This window comes from Salmo salar, chromosome ssa16, assembly GCF_905237065.1.
Source record: "Salmo salar chromosome ssa16, Ssal_v3.1, whole genome shotgun sequence".
NCBI lineage: Eukaryota > Metazoa > Chordata > Actinopteri > Salmoniformes > Salmonidae > Salmo > Salmo salar.
In genome coordinates this window covers 2,360,780-2,376,068 of record NC_059457.1, presented here as the reverse complement: position 1 = coordinate 2,376,068, position 15,289 = coordinate 2,360,780, and the positions used below count along the sequence as shown (strand labels likewise).

The window sequence follows — 15,289 nt, the reverse complement described above, 5'->3', positions numbered from 1 at the left end:
CTCAGGTCCTCCGAGAGAAAGACAGAAAGAGAGAAAGAGAGAATTAGAGAGAGCATATTTAAATTCACACAGGACACCGGATAAGACAAGAGAAATACTCCAGATGTAACAGACTGACCCTAGCCCCCCGACACATAAACTACTGCAGCATAAATACTGGAGGCTGAGACAGGAGGGATCAGAAGACACTGTGGCCCCATCCGATGATACCCCCGGACAGGGCCAAACAGGCAGGATACAACGTTACAATGTGTTACGAATCCCTTTGGCCCTCCTGTATCCGTAACAAATGTGATGCCAACTTGATATAGCTAGCTTTCTTGTGCCATCTTTTAGCTAACTGGAAATGTATTACTGTCGAATATTTCTTGAAAGGTTAAAGAGGTGGGTTATCAGATAGCTAGGCCTACTTGATATCAGAGATTATTTAGTTAAATCTCGGCAATATGCATATCGCTCTGAGATTTAATATACTTTCTGTTGTAGGCTGGTCCTAGGAAGTAACTTAGTATGAAACGAGTAACTTAGTTCAAAGCATGCAAAATCCCATCGACCATATATGTTTGTGTCCTTATACTTCCATATCAAGTAAGCAACAACTATCCATCATGTTGTTCATCTGCAGGTTCACTGAATTCTGCAAAGCAAAGGTGGCCAGCGCAGGGACAGAAGGACAGAGCAGCATTGACTCATTCTTGACCACCACAGGTGTCCATGTGTACAGCCAGGGCCACCCCAGGCAGAAGGCCATAACAGAGGCTATAATGCAAGATAGTGATGCACCGATATGACATTTTTGGCTGATACGATCTTTCCTTGCCAAATATAACCCAATAACGATAACCGATATTGAAATTCTTTGCAGCCTTTTAAGCATTCTAGTACAGTTAAATAGTTGAAACACACCCACACTAACCAAAAAGTTATTTTGTTGGCATTTACGTATGTCCCCATTACCAGTAAAACATATCAAAACCTATTTCTTTCACTCACTTGCTGTGCTGTTTCGTTAATTTGTTCAGTCGTTTCATTGTCAACCAGGATTTCATCATACATGTCGAGCAGTGAAGTTTCTTACTTACTGACTTTATTGTCCCCAAGGGGAAATTTTGTTGCCGTGTCATGTACACATTTAAAGTGGCGTTTAAATACAAAACAAAATTGACAATACAACTTTCATAACAGTTACATACCAATAAAGTAATAATAATTATAAGAAATAAAGAAATAAAACATTAAAAAAAGACTAGCCTGCTGGCCTTACTGGGTGGATAGGAACATTAGCCCGAGCTATTTAGGAGGGATATCACACCTGGCACAAATGATTGTCTTGTTCTGTTTTTCCTGCTGAGGGGTGCCCTATACCTGTGCCCAGAGGGGAGTAGTTCAAAGTCCAGGTACAGGGGTTGGCTTGGGTCTAAAATTATTTTGTGAGCCTTACGGAGGGCCCTGACCTTAAAGATCTCATCCAGGCCTGACTGTTTGACTCCAAGTACCTTGCTTGCTGTGGTGATAATCCTTCTCATCATATTTCTATGGCTGACAGTGGCATTGCCAAACCAACAAACAATAGAAAAAGTTAAAATACTCTCAATAAAAGATTTGTCAAACAGAGTCAATATAGTACAGTCTACATTAAAAGATCCCAGCTTTTTGAGAAAGTACAGTCTCTGTTGGTTCTTTTTGTAGATCAGGTCTACATTTACTCCAGTGAAGCTTATTGTCCAAAAGGATACCCATATATTTGTATTCCTCTACAATTTCTATATTCTGACCTCTGATAGATGTTGCAGAGGTAGGTGTTGTACGCTTCCTGAAGTCTATGCACATCTCTTTGGTCTTGTCGGTATTGAGGACCAAATGTGATTCCTCACACCACTCTACAGTCATCTAGGACCGGGCCATGATGTTCCTCGTCATCATGCAACAGGCTGATCAAGGCAGTGTCATCAGCGAACTTAACAAGGTGTCTGTCAGTATGGGAACTAGTACAACTATTAGTGTAGAAGATGTTCAGGAGTGGGGACAAAACACATCCCTGAGGAGAGCCTGTGTAGGTATTGCGTATATCCGATATGTGGGGACCTATTTTGACTCGCTGTGTGCGTTGGTTCAGGAAGTCCAACAGCCACAAAACCAGCCCCCCATCTAAGGAGAAGTCCCTAATGAGTCTCTGTGCCAGAATGTAAGGCTGGATTGTGTTGAAGGCAGAAGAAAAGTCAACAAACAGAACCCTGATATGGGATCTGGCACCCTCTAGATGTCTATAGACCATGTTAAGGAGGTTAAGATTGGCATCATCAACTCCTCTACTAGGCTGATAGGCAAACTGAAATGGGTCGAGAAGCTTCTGGGTGACACTGAGAATATGACTTTTCACAATTTTCTCATGGCATTTCATTACTAAGGATGTCAAGGTGACAGGGCGGTAGTCATTCAGCACAGCGGAATTATATGCTTTAGGAATTGGTATAATTATTGAGTTTTTCCACAATACTGGCACGTGTTGCTGGTCGACTGAGGATTGGAAAATGTCTGTAAAAACACCAGACAATTGTTTAGCACAGTGGTTTAACTAATGTCTACTTATTTTGTCTGGGCCTGGGCTTTTGTATTCGTTATATCCCCTGAACAACTTTAAAACATCAGACTGTTTAACAACTCTCAAACATTTGTAATGATGCTTCCATTTGTTTTACCTCCGACACAACGCTGTCTGATTCAAATCTTGAGAAAACATTCAGTTCATTAGCCATGTCCTGGCCCTCATATCCCCCAAGGTCAGCATGGTTTTTCCCCTGCCTATGTGGGGGGCACTAGCCATGGATTTAATCCCTTGCCAGGCCACCCTTGCATTTCCTGAGGAGAGGGTCCTCTCCACCCTTTGCTTGTATGCCTCCTTGTCCACCGGAATCTCTTTTGATCTCACGTTGTACATCTCATAAAGCCTGTCTATCACCCTCAGCATAAACTGCCTTCTTCCTATCAAGTAGTGATTTTAGATGTTTTGATACCCAAGGGTTATTGTTAGGGAAGATTTTACAGGTTTTAGTAGGCACAACTGCCTCAACACAGAGGTTTACATAGTCTGAAATAACATCTGTGAGTTCATCAAGATCAGAGCTGCTGTCCTCAAATACCTCCCACATAGTACTGTCAAAACACCCCTGGAGACAAGTGATACTGTTGTCATTCCAGATCTGGACAGTTTTAACTGTGGGTTTTTCCCTCTCCAGGAGCCGACAGTAGGTTGGCCTGAGGTAGACCACATTGTGGTCCGATGTCCCCAGGGGAGGTCTGGTGGTGGCAGAGAACGCATTTCGTATTGTCCCATAGCACAAATCAATAGTCCTATTTTTCCTAGTGTGACATTTCACATACTGGTGGTATGTGCGCAGGACTTTGCAAGGTACAGTTGTTAAAATCCCCTAAAATAAATTTGGGTGGGTCAGGGGAGATGGATTCCAGTTTCTGTGACAGATGATAAATAATCTCTGATGCCTTTGTTATATTAGCTTTCGGTTGAATGTTCACAACGGTAACAAACAATTGGTGGAACTCACGGGGCAGATAGTAAGGTCGCAGTGACACAGAAAGCAGTTCAATGTCGGGGGTACAGAGTCTCTCTCTTATCAGGATCGATTTACACCACTGGTCCCTGACAAGCAGGCAGACGCCCCCCGCCGTGAAGTTTCCCTGTGACTGTCAGATCACGTTTCATCTGTCTGTCCGTGGCCTCTTCTGTCGTGGGTCCTCTTCGTCGGTGCGCACTGTCACTGTGTCCGTTTCCATCTTGTCCAGCTGTGTCTGTAACATTTCACGTAAACCCTGTTTTTTTTGTCTGCATCGAAGTAGCGGTCCTTGTACCTAGCATTGAGCATGGTGGCGACACACAGTAAAGAGGCTCAGAGAATGCCACCAAATCGCTTGCCCACAGCCTCTAGAGTACTTTTGCAAGTTTTAACCCCACGGTTTGTGTCGGCAGTTTGGTTGAGCAGGCGTTTCAATGCCATGGCAGAGGGTATCACGTCTGCTGCAGATGCAGTTGTTGAGCTTATTTCTCGAGCCAGTTGTTCGAATGGAGCTAGGAGTGTCTTCAAGTTTCAAAAATGTTCTCAAATGCCATTGGAATGGCAGCAGCGGTATGAGAACCAGCACATTCTTGAGCATGCAATACGGCTTTCCTCAGTACAAAATCCTCATCGACCCACTGTGCTGTCAGACTCAACATGCTCATGAGGCTGACATCGCTGGTCCAAATGTCAGTAGTGAAGCTAATAGCAGTGACTCCCAGAGCAAGTTGCTCATGGATGTGCGTTTTTAACAATACTGTGTAACTCCGGTAGGGAAACATCTGAAAAATAGCGCCTATTTGGTAGTGTGTCCCGGGGCTCGAAGTGCTCGACCAGTCGGCGAAAGCCAACATCATCCACAACAGAACGGTTGATTGTCAAGTGTCACGTCCTGACCATAGTAAGATGTGATTTTCTATGGTAGAGTAGGTCAGGGTGTGACAGGGGGTGTTTTGGTCTGTTTAGTTCTAGTTTTCTATTTCTATGTTTTTTGGGGGGGGGGGGGTTGATCTCCAATTGGAGGCAGCTGGTCCTGGTTGTCTCTAATTGGAGATCATATTTAAGTAGGGGTTTTTCTTCGTGGGTTTTGGTGGGTTATTATATTTTGAGTAGTGTTTGTTTCTCTCTGCGTCACGGTTTGTTGTTTTGTCATATTCAGTTATTTATGTATTGCAAAGTTTCACGGATTAAATAAAATGTGGAACTACAACCACGCTGCACTTTGGTCCGCTCCTTTCGACAGCCGTGACATCAAGGGCAATGAATTCAATTATCTTGGCATTAATAAATTTAACCTTTGAGTTGTCTCGCTGAAATTGTCTTACTCTTTGAAATGACTGCTCGACTTGAACTTGTTGGAAGTGTGCGCTTAGTTTTCAACTTTTGTTCTAAGTAGTCGCTGAACGTCTGGGGGTGATGCACTTTCAAATTAGTAATTAGGTTTGTGGTATTGAAAGGTTTCACTTTCTCCACTCTGGAAATAATAGCAGCACAAACATTGCATATGGCCTTTTTTGTTATCTATCTTTGAAACTTCAAAATAAATCCACACAGCAGACATTGCGGGCTAGGTTAGGAATGCTGTGTTGCACGTGTAGTGCAGTATTTTTTTTAGTGGCGTCATTACGTTATCTACCTACGTTATATAGGTATGCACGTCAGCTTTGACATCGGTTTTGCACATCAGTGTTAAACTAGACATCGGGCCGATGATGGCATATTTAGCTACTATCGGCTGATTCCGATATGCTCACCAATATATTGTGCATCCCTACTGCAAGACCTGATCATTTCCAGGGGGAGGGGGAGAATGTGGTGATTCTCAGTGCTGCCCTTCCTTGTGTACTGTCACTCAACTATCATCTGCAAAGTATACTGAGCACAAGTCGTCACCTAGTCAGTCTAGTAAAAGCATTGCAGCAGTCACTCAAACGCTGATTCCAGGGGGTGTTTGTGAATGTCAGAATGGAGCACTTGGATTACCAGGCAACAAAACCTCCATTTGGTGACAATGTATACATAATGGCTGCACAGCTGGACCCACCTTTCTGCCTGTTCTGGCTTGATCATGATGTCTTCATACCACATGAAGATAAGGCTGAATTGAAGGAGAGTCTGAGTGGTAGGTACAATGCATTGCAATGTTTTCTATGCCACTTGCATTCAAATAATAATGATTTTTTTAAATGTATAATGTATACTGTTATATTCTTGATCATATACATTATTTTATGAATTTTTGTTTTGGCTGAGGCACGGAAAGTCACCATTACGGAACGCAGTAATGGAGAACAACCACCTGCCAAAACCTCCAGAATGTTCTCTGGCTACTGCAACAAGATCAGCAAGAAGAAAGGAAACATAAAATCATCTGTCAGAGCAGAGATTATTCGCTACATTCAAGTACCTTCTGTAGAAAATGATGTTGATTGCTTGAATTTTTGGAGAATCCATGCTAAAGTCTTTCCAAGGCTCAAGCAGGTAGCAATGACAGCGTTGGCTGTGCCTGCCACCGGTGTCCCAGTGGAGGGTGTTTAGTCATGTGCCCTCATCATGCCGGGTTCAGTGCAAGAACGCTGATAAACTTGATCTTTCTGAAATGTAACCTGTCTGCAACTGAAATGTTCTCTTAGGGCACAGGATGTCATTTGCTACTTATTACAGGAAATTGTATTCATGTTAAGTGTCCAGGTCAGTAAGTATATTTTAGGCATAAAGACCATTACGTTTGATATACAGGACACTTTAGTATTGCAGTTATTGAACAGTTGTCAGTCATTTTGGTTTACATTCATAGTTATTTATCTTCCCTCACCTACAGATTTTCTGTTTGTGTGACAGAATGAAGTGAAATATAGACAATGTCTGCCACAAAATACCATGCACTTAAAAATGTTATGTTTGCTTTTTTTTCATATCTGGTACAATTACTTTTATTAATGTAAACTGTCTACATTTTAAAAGGACATTTATTTTGATTGAAATAGTGCCTGATGTGATTTCTTTCATACAAGTATGGGCTAATGACCAAGGAAGTCTCTTCAAATAATTGACTAGGTTTATAGACCTAACCCATAGCCAAAAGGTGCTTGAGACTTGACTTAGACTTGGCCCTAAAAGACTTGACCTCTACCTCAAAGATTTGTGAACATCCCTGTACCACTCTTCATATTTTCAAACATGGTGGTGGCTGCATCATGTTATGGGTATGCTTGTCACCGGCAAGGGAGGTTTTTTAGGAGAAAAAGAAACAGAATAGAGCAAATCACAGACAAAATCCTAGAGGAAAACCTGATTGTCTGCTTTCCCACAGACACTGGAAGACGATTTTCCTTTTCAGCAGGACAATGACCTAAAACACAAGGTCAAATATAAACTGGACTTGCTAACAAAGACGACGTTGAATGTTCCTGACTGACCTACTTAACAGTTTTGACTTAAATCAGCTTGAATATCTATGGCAGGTGTGTAACACTGAGACTTACCCAGAAAGAATCACATCTGTAATCGCTGCCAAAGGTTATTCTAACATGTATTCACTAGGGTGTGAATACTTATGTAAATTTGTAATTTCTGTATTTTATTTTCAATACATCTGCTACAAATTCTAAAAACATGTTCACTGTCATTGTGGGGTATTGTGTGTGTGTGTGTAGAAGGGTGAGAAAAAAACTACATTTAATCAATTTTGAATTCAGGCTGTAACAACAAAATGTGGAATAAGGGTTATGAATACTTTATGAAGGCTCTGTACATCTATAAAGTTGATTACCTGCGCTCTACACTTTCACTGTTATGAAATGGTTTAACACTGATATAATTGAAAGATAGTGAAATGCTCTCAGGCATTTCTAAACTGTTTTGCCTTGCAGAAAGAAAAAAATATACATTTTTAAAAAGTACTGTAAAAGGTTACCAGTATGTTGCTGCCTGGTTAAGTGTTTTGGTTTCCAGGGGCTCAAGTTCTCTGTCACTGCGACGGATTTCCGTCATATGGATTCTTTAAATATATATATATATAGAAAAGGACTGGAATTGGTCAACCTTTCAGTTTAATACATGCACAAAAGATCATTTAACAGTCCTCTTTTCCTAACAACATGATGGTCATAACTTTTTTACATGAAAGGGGAGGTTAACTTGGCCCCACAGACAATCAATCTGAGATTGACTGATTTTCTTTGCTTTAACCCCTGGGTTTCACTCTTTCCCAGCTGGGCTTCTTCAACAGGCAGGAGGATGAGGAGGAGCAAGTAGCTATCAGGAAGACGCCAGAGGAGCGGTAACCATGGCGACAGTGTGAACCTGCTTCAGCCCCATCTCTCAGGGACCCCCAGCACACCCCAGACATGAGAATGTGGGTGCCAGCTCGGTGCCCTTATCCAACTTCGCTATTGGCCAAAAAGCACACCAATCTTGCTGTGCTGAGCCCTTCCACTGGCTAGTGATGTGCCGTTTGCAAACAATTTATTATTTTAAAACAACCATTTCTACTGACTCGAGTCATGAATTGTTTTTCTGAGTGACTCATTCGTTAGAACTGCTGGCCGCAATAGATTCTACAGCAGGATCTATAAACACTCCTCCAGTGACTCCAGAGACCTGCTCCCACCAACAACTGTCTGTCATAGATGCACACAGGCTAAATAGATCATGGTGCAGACAGTAGATAAGGAAAAGACATCTTAAGAACTGATCATTCATTGATTGCATGGTGCAAGAATTAATGAAATTAATTGAATGTTACGACAGTTTTGTCCCATAGGGCAGCGCACAATTGGCTCAGCGTTGTCCGGGTTAGGGGAGGGTTTGGCCGGAGGGGCTTTACTTGGCTCATCGCACTCTAGCAACGCCATGTGGCAGGCCAGGTGCCTGCAGGCTGACTTCATTTGTCAGTTGGATGGTGTTTCCTCCAACACATTGATGCGGCTGGCTTACCAGTTAAGCTGGCAGGTGTTAAGAAGCACGGTTAGGCGGGTCATGTTTCAGAGGACCGCTCCCAAGCCCATTGGGGAGTTGCAGCAATGAGACAAGATCGTAATTTGATATCACAAAATTGGGAAGAGGTAAAAAATATTTTAAAATAAAATACTCCAAAATAGGGCACCGTGACTATGATATCCATCAGAAAAGATCTACCAGTGTTATCACACATTCCATCATATAACATGAAATTGAAAAATCCTAACGATTGAGCAATCTCTGTATAGCAACAGGGTGAATTGGTCAGATTCCATATGCAATGACAGTTGTGTGTGTTTGTGTGGAATTATCAGTTAAGATTTAAGCCCGCTGTTGCTGACTCAATCCAGAAGCCATCTGTATGCGTGACCTGTGGGTCATTGCATGCGACATTGGACCAATTTTGGCACTACCCTCTGGCATGTCAGAAAATGTTACATTTACACATTACATTTTTGGACCAATGTCAAAACATTTGGTTGTGTGGACACTTCAGCAGTTTATGTCATTAAAAGGGACATATACCTCAGTGAAAACAGTTTTGGTAATTATACCTGAAGAAATAGGAAATGAATGCAAGTAGAAAAATAAAAAGTTAATAAATATCAAGGTAAACATTTCACTTTTGATAGCCTACATATTGACTGATATAAATTGTGTACTAGTCCCACAACAGAAATAGTTGCACTTGGACAGCATTCTTTGATTAAATAAACTTGAATCAAACTTTAAATCGGATTAAATCAATTGTATTAACTTAAGGGGAAAGACAAATCTCAAGAGGCCAATGAAATATTGGGAAACAGAGCTTTCATATGACACCAACTTCGTATCTGCAGCAAGTGTACAAAGGCAATATCTTTCATGTCTTCAATGCATGAGTATTTCTGACAAACGTAAACTGATGAAGAAACACTGAGTTAAACTGTCTTTAGGCTAATTTGCATCTCAGTCCACTACTCACCTCAAACACATACAATCTCCACTCAAGCCCCCCAAAATAAAAACATATGGTCACACAGTTAAGTAAAATCTGGTCAAATCAATATAGCATTTTCAGTTGTACAACACCACGCTATGATTTACTTGGATGAAAATCTTGAATCAAATCGCCTTTCATTCTCAGCTTTAAATCTCTGATCATCCGATTCGAACACACAAAATGACAGACAGTAGAATCGTTAGTTAAGGACAAACGACAGGTTGCAAGCATGAGTGGAAAAGCCTAGGCTATAGGCCTACATTCAACACCGCCACGAACACTCCACAGTCCCTCTCTCAGTCGCTTAGCATGCGAACGCACACACAAAAGACGGAGAATGGAAGACATGCTCAAACATCAATACCAGCAGAATCCATTTAAAAACGGCCATTATGTGGCAAAGCTCAAGCAAAGCCGTGGAGTCTTCACACACAGAAGCCAAGCAAGTCACGTATTGGTGACAAGCGATATCTAGGCCTAATTATTCCAAAATATAAAAGGCACATCTTTACCAGTCAGTGTTCATGTAAAAGAAAGCTCATTATACATATATTTTTAAGAACAAAACAAAATCACACCTCTTAAATAAACTTTTTTTATATTGGATATGAAAAAACCAACTCTTAAGTACAAAGTTCTAAATTCAACAACTACCTTTTCATCTCCCCTTCTCTCACGGACACACATTCACATGCTCAAACAACGGGCCTTAATAATCACTGCAAACAACACCACTTCAAAAGGAAACCTGCAAAATGAATCAATAGAGTAATGCTACTTTTCATGGTTGCGAACCTAGCTGGGAGTCTGGGACAATTGGGTCCATGCACTACAAGCAGCCAAAAGGTCCTGCTGTTGTCACCATTGCGTGGATGCTTGGCTTTGCCAGGTATTCTCTTTGGAACACTCTGGGAAAGTGAAAGCTCAAAGCAGGCTGACAATTTCCTCATTCTGCTAGTGACACCCACTGTGTCACAATGACAGCCACAGACCATACCACTTCAGTGGGAGAGATATGGGAGAATGAGAATATGGGTGATGCTGCAGGTACTTGTGATTCATACTTAAAACAGAAAAAAGGAACCATTGTTGTAAAAAACAAAATGCATCCGACTGTTCCTAATCATCATCAGCAGCAAGCACCATTCTGATTTGATAGAAAATTAGAACATTAAAAAAATATAAAAAACACAAGAACAAGTTTTCTAATGGTTTAAAAAGTGTCCTTGGCAAGGTGCATCAGTGGAACTCCACAAACTCCTCCAGGGTCTTAGGGATCTGGTTGCGGAAGGTGATTTGGTGCTGGCGCACGGCACGTGCCGCAATGCACTTGAGGCTCATCTTCATCTGGGTCTTGAGCAGGATCTCCGACACACCCGTGGTGCTCTTGTCCAGTGGCGTCTTCTTCTGCTTGTTGGTCATGTCAGTGTGGGCGCCCGCCTCCACCAGGCTGATGATGATGGCGTGCAGCGTCAGGAAGTCGCTGATAGGCCGGTTGTACTGGACGATGATGTGCAGAGGACTGTTGCCCTCATGGTCCACCGCGTTCACTTGCGCACCGCAGTCCAGCAGCAGCTTGGTGACTTGCGCGTTGGGGAAGCTGCACACGTCTTTGGTGTGGAAGTTGTCCACAGGCGTGCTGGAGCTGATGGCCAGGTGCAACAGGGACAAGCCCTCCCGTGAACGCGGATCCAGCTGGATCAGGTTGTATATCTGCTCGTTGACATGGGCACGTGCCTCCTCGCCACACACAGTCTTGGTGCTGATGCACACCAGGTAGAGGAAGGTGAACATATTGGACTCATAGTTGTCCATGGCCGTGTCCAGCTCTGCCTCAGGCGCCGCCTCCACCCTTGCGATGTTCCTCTGGATCTCCAGCACGCTGCAGTGTAGCACCTGCTCCACTGGCTCCGCCCCCACCGGCTCCTTCAGGTGCACCATCTGGGAGAAGACCTGGGCGAAGCGCAGCAAGTCCTTGTGCGTGTTGCGGTTGCCCTTCTGACGCAGGTGCAGAGCGTGCAGCCACAGGTTGATGCACTGGTCGAACTCCATATTGTCGGCGTACACAGCTCCCCGGTAGATGATGGGGTGCGACACGTCGATGTTATCCGAGCCCAGGATACGCTCACGCACCATCAAGCCCTCCATGTGCAGCGCGTTGCGGTCTGCCCGTATTGCCTCCAGCTCCTGCAGGGTGCGGCACTCGCCCCGGCCGCTGTAGGCCTCGATGGGCGGAAGCAGCTCCTTGGCGATGAGATCACGGTGGCGCTCCAGCATGGCCAAGTACAGGTAGTGGTAGGTCTTGAGGATGTCATAGTTCTCCCGGTCGTTGGCGAACGAGGCACCCAGCAGCTCAAGGGCCTCGATGCGGCTGTGCGGGCCACAGTCGGCATGAGACAGCAGCAGCTCCACCACCTCCGCCTTGCAGCTCTCCGCCGCCACCTTGATCGGTGTCATGCCGTGGCCGTTCACCACCATGGCAGCCTGGCAGCGCACCAGCTCCTTAACGATGTCCAGGTGGCCCGCCTCAGCAGCAAAGTGCAGGGCGGTAGCCCCACAGTGGGCCTTGGAGTTGGGGTCAGCTCCATGCTCCAGCAGGAAGCCCACTACGTCCGTATGGCCCTTGTAGGCAGCAATCATCAGGCAGGTGTTGTCGTACTTGTTGGCGATGCCGATTTTGGCCTGGTGGTCCACCAGGTATTTCACAATGTCCAGACACCCGTCAAAGCAGGCTGCCCTCAGGGGGGTGGAGTTGGTGACAGTGGTGTGGTTGACTTTGGCCTGGTGGCACACCAACTGGCGGACTACCTCAAAGTGTCCTGCGCCAGCCGCACACCACAGAGCAGTGGCCCCATCAATGACATACCTGAAGGAGAGGAGATGGGTAGAATTAATCAATCATCAAATGCACATGGAAGTGTATTAAAGACCTTAATTTCCCACAATTATACTAACATAAAGTGCAAATACACACAATTGACACAACACACAATTTAATTTAAGGAGCTGGTGTGCTGCCAGGCTGCCATGGTGGTGGTGAACGGCCAGAATGATTAAATTCATGAATACTAACCCATCAAATCTGACTGTGCCAGTTTGTTCAGTATCCACCCTGTAGTGATCTAGCAGCAGCCTCACAACTTTGTCATGTCCGTTTCGAGCTGCGATGATGAGAGGAGTTGACCTTTGGCCGGCGAGATGGGTCACGTAACTCAGTAGATATCGTGTCTCTGGCTTGGAGTGGTTGAGCAACAAGGCGGCCAGCGTCAGGACTCGGCCCTCAGCGGCCGCTTTGTAGACGTACCCGGCAAGCGACTCCATCCAAGCCTAGCAGGTCGCCGGCACCTCCGCCTTCTTCGCAAGTGTCGCCCACTAGATGCACTCCAACGCAGCCCGCCTCCCATTAAAATACCGAAACAAGCTCCAGTGCTCACATGAAAACCTCAATTGAGCGTGGTTGATAACTCGTTTATTTACTAAAACCCATTCTTTCACATCACCTAGCTAACAAGTCGCATTAAATCTAGTTCGTATTATTTGTCTGTACTAACGTTTGGGTTCGATTTGCAACTTTGTCCTATATTTGGTGGCACCGAGCTAACGCATAAACTGAGGTTCGCTAACGTTATCTAGCAAGCAAACGTTCAAAACCGTGTAAGTAGCTAGCTATGTATCGTACCAAAGATTTGATAATACTTGGAAGAGGGAGCAGTAAAGTCTTGAATTCCTCCTCTTTAAACACTTTGAAGCAGGCGAGGTCAATGCAGAATGTGCTCGGATATATCCCACCAATGTGAATGTTTTGAGAACTGAACAAGGCTACCTCTAACCTTTACCATCCAAGTTACTTGCCGGAAGTGATTTTTCAACTCCCAAATGCCTCCGACTAGAAAACGATAGCTACAATGTGAATGAGGCCGGGGATGCACAGAATACTTTAACCAGAGATGTTAAATAAATAAATATCAACGTATAAGGCACCATCCAGCAGACTGTCGACTAATCGCGTTGAAGTTGTCAGGCTGAGTCGACAAACCTGCCTATTTTCCTCTAAAGTACATAATGTCACGATTACAAAGCTATACTATATTACAGACAAGTTAATGATATCACGTCTCAAAATATTTGTAATGTACTTCTTATTCATGAAATACATGCTAATGTTGGGTTTTTGAGCTAGCGACCAATTGACTCCCATTCACTCCTTAAAAGGAGCTCTCTCCTTGTCCCAGAATCACCCCAAATGCACCGCGCGGCCCATTATGGGCAACGTACACAATGGGCGGTAATACCATTCCAATGGAGTTTTCCATCTCCTCAAAAGTATCTCTGCTTCTTCACAGGGCTTGTTTGAGTGGTAAGGCTGAAGCAACCGACTGCAGATGAAAGTGGAGGAGTAAAATCGGAGGATGTGCATCTGCGACAGCCGGAAGTCGGACACTGTTGTGGTGATGTGGTTTTCCAACAGCAAGGCTCATTACTATGAAGGACCAAACCTGCTGTAATTAGAATTAAATTAATGAATAAATAAATGAACACATAAAAAGATACATTAAGAAATAAACCCACACAATTAAATAAATGAGCAAGGAAATACAAAAAAACGGACAAATGTATTAATTGTATCTATATCTGAATGTATTTAATTATTGATCTATGTATTATATAATTATTCAAAGTGTAATTTTTTAATTCACAAGCATTTTGCTGCACCCGCAATAACATCTCCTAAATATGTGTATGTGACCAATAAAATTTGATTTGGATTTTATATACAGTACCAGTCAAACGTTTGGACGCACCTACTCATTCAAGGGTTTTTCTTTATTTTTACTATTTTGTAAGTTATACAAAATTCTTTATTGATCTACTTTTCTGCTAACTAGCTATCTAATGACTAGTCACTATCTAAATTCTAGTCATCAAAAAGAGTGGAGGACCAATTAATTAAAATGCCTTTATTTGTATGGCATGTTCAATGGAAACAAAGTTTTAAAACTCTGACGTGTTTTGGCTGCATGGCCTTCGTCAGGGAGTACAAAGATATGATAATACAATGTCCGCTTTTGAACCGCTTTTTCCAATCAACCCTGATTTGAAGAGAGAGTGGTTACAGAATTAATTGGACAACCCCTAGTAAGCAATACTATACACATTAAAAAGTGAAATACTGTAGATATGTTATCAAAAATGCATCTCAAGGCTAGAATCATCAGAACCCCTAGAAAGGTAGTTCTAACCTTGAATATGATGTGTCAAAGTGTTAAGAATAGGAGAGCCATCTATTTTATAGTACACTAGAACACAGCAAACATGGACCACAACAGTCTAAACATAGCTGAGGGCAATATAGTAACATGTCCACTAGATGAGAGCAAAGGGACCACTCACGATCCTACAGGAAAGGAGAGAAATCCATATCTTCATTTAAACTAGGGTACTTAGGGGCCTCTAGTTTGTAAATCCAAAAATGTTCCCTTTGGTTTAGCTGTTTAAGAGACGGTCCCCTTTTCTAATTGAGGCCGGAACATGATCAATACCCATAGGTTGTAGGGAAGCCGGGTTGGCATTGGGTAAGGACTTGTAGTGCTTTGCCATGGGGCAGTCTTCATTGACTACCTGTATGGCGTACTTGTGTTCTGCTAAGCAGAAGCCGTCTCTTTGTCCGTCCAATGTAGAACACCTTGCACTGTGGACATTCCAATCTGTAGAGGACGTGAGTGGTTTTGCAGTTAATTAAATACTTGATTTGAGACTCAATTTTAGAAGCTGT

The 15,289-nt window shown here is 43.3% G+C and overlaps 1 protein-coding gene across 1 annotated transcript; it reads right to left on the bottom strand.

The window, feature by feature from the left end:
• Positions 1 to 9,267: 9,267 nt before the first annotated feature.
• LOC106573030 (protein fem-1 homolog B) lies at positions 9,268 to 13,904 on the bottom strand. Its single transcript, XM_014147638.2, has 2 exons — positions 12,590 to 13,904; positions 9,268 to 12,382 (listed from the first exon to the last, which is right to left on the bottom strand). Exons 1-2 carry the CDS (start codon positions 12,835 to 12,837, stop codon positions 10,756 to 10,758), a joined length of 1,875 nt encoding a protein of 624 aa, XP_014003113.1. The 5' UTR covers positions 12,838 to 13,904; the 3' UTR covers positions 9,268 to 10,755.
• Positions 13,905 to 15,289: the final 1,385 nt, after the last annotated feature.

Coding starts and splice junctions, on each gene's coding strand:
- LOC106573030 (XM_014147638.2), bottom strand. CDS start 12,837: ATGGAGTCGCTTGCCGGGTACGTCTACAAAGCGGCCGCTGAGGGCCGA. Junction 12,383..12,589: donor GGCACAGTCAGATTTGATGG/GTTAGTATTCAT, acceptor CCTCTCCTTCAG/GTATGTCATTGATGGGGCCA.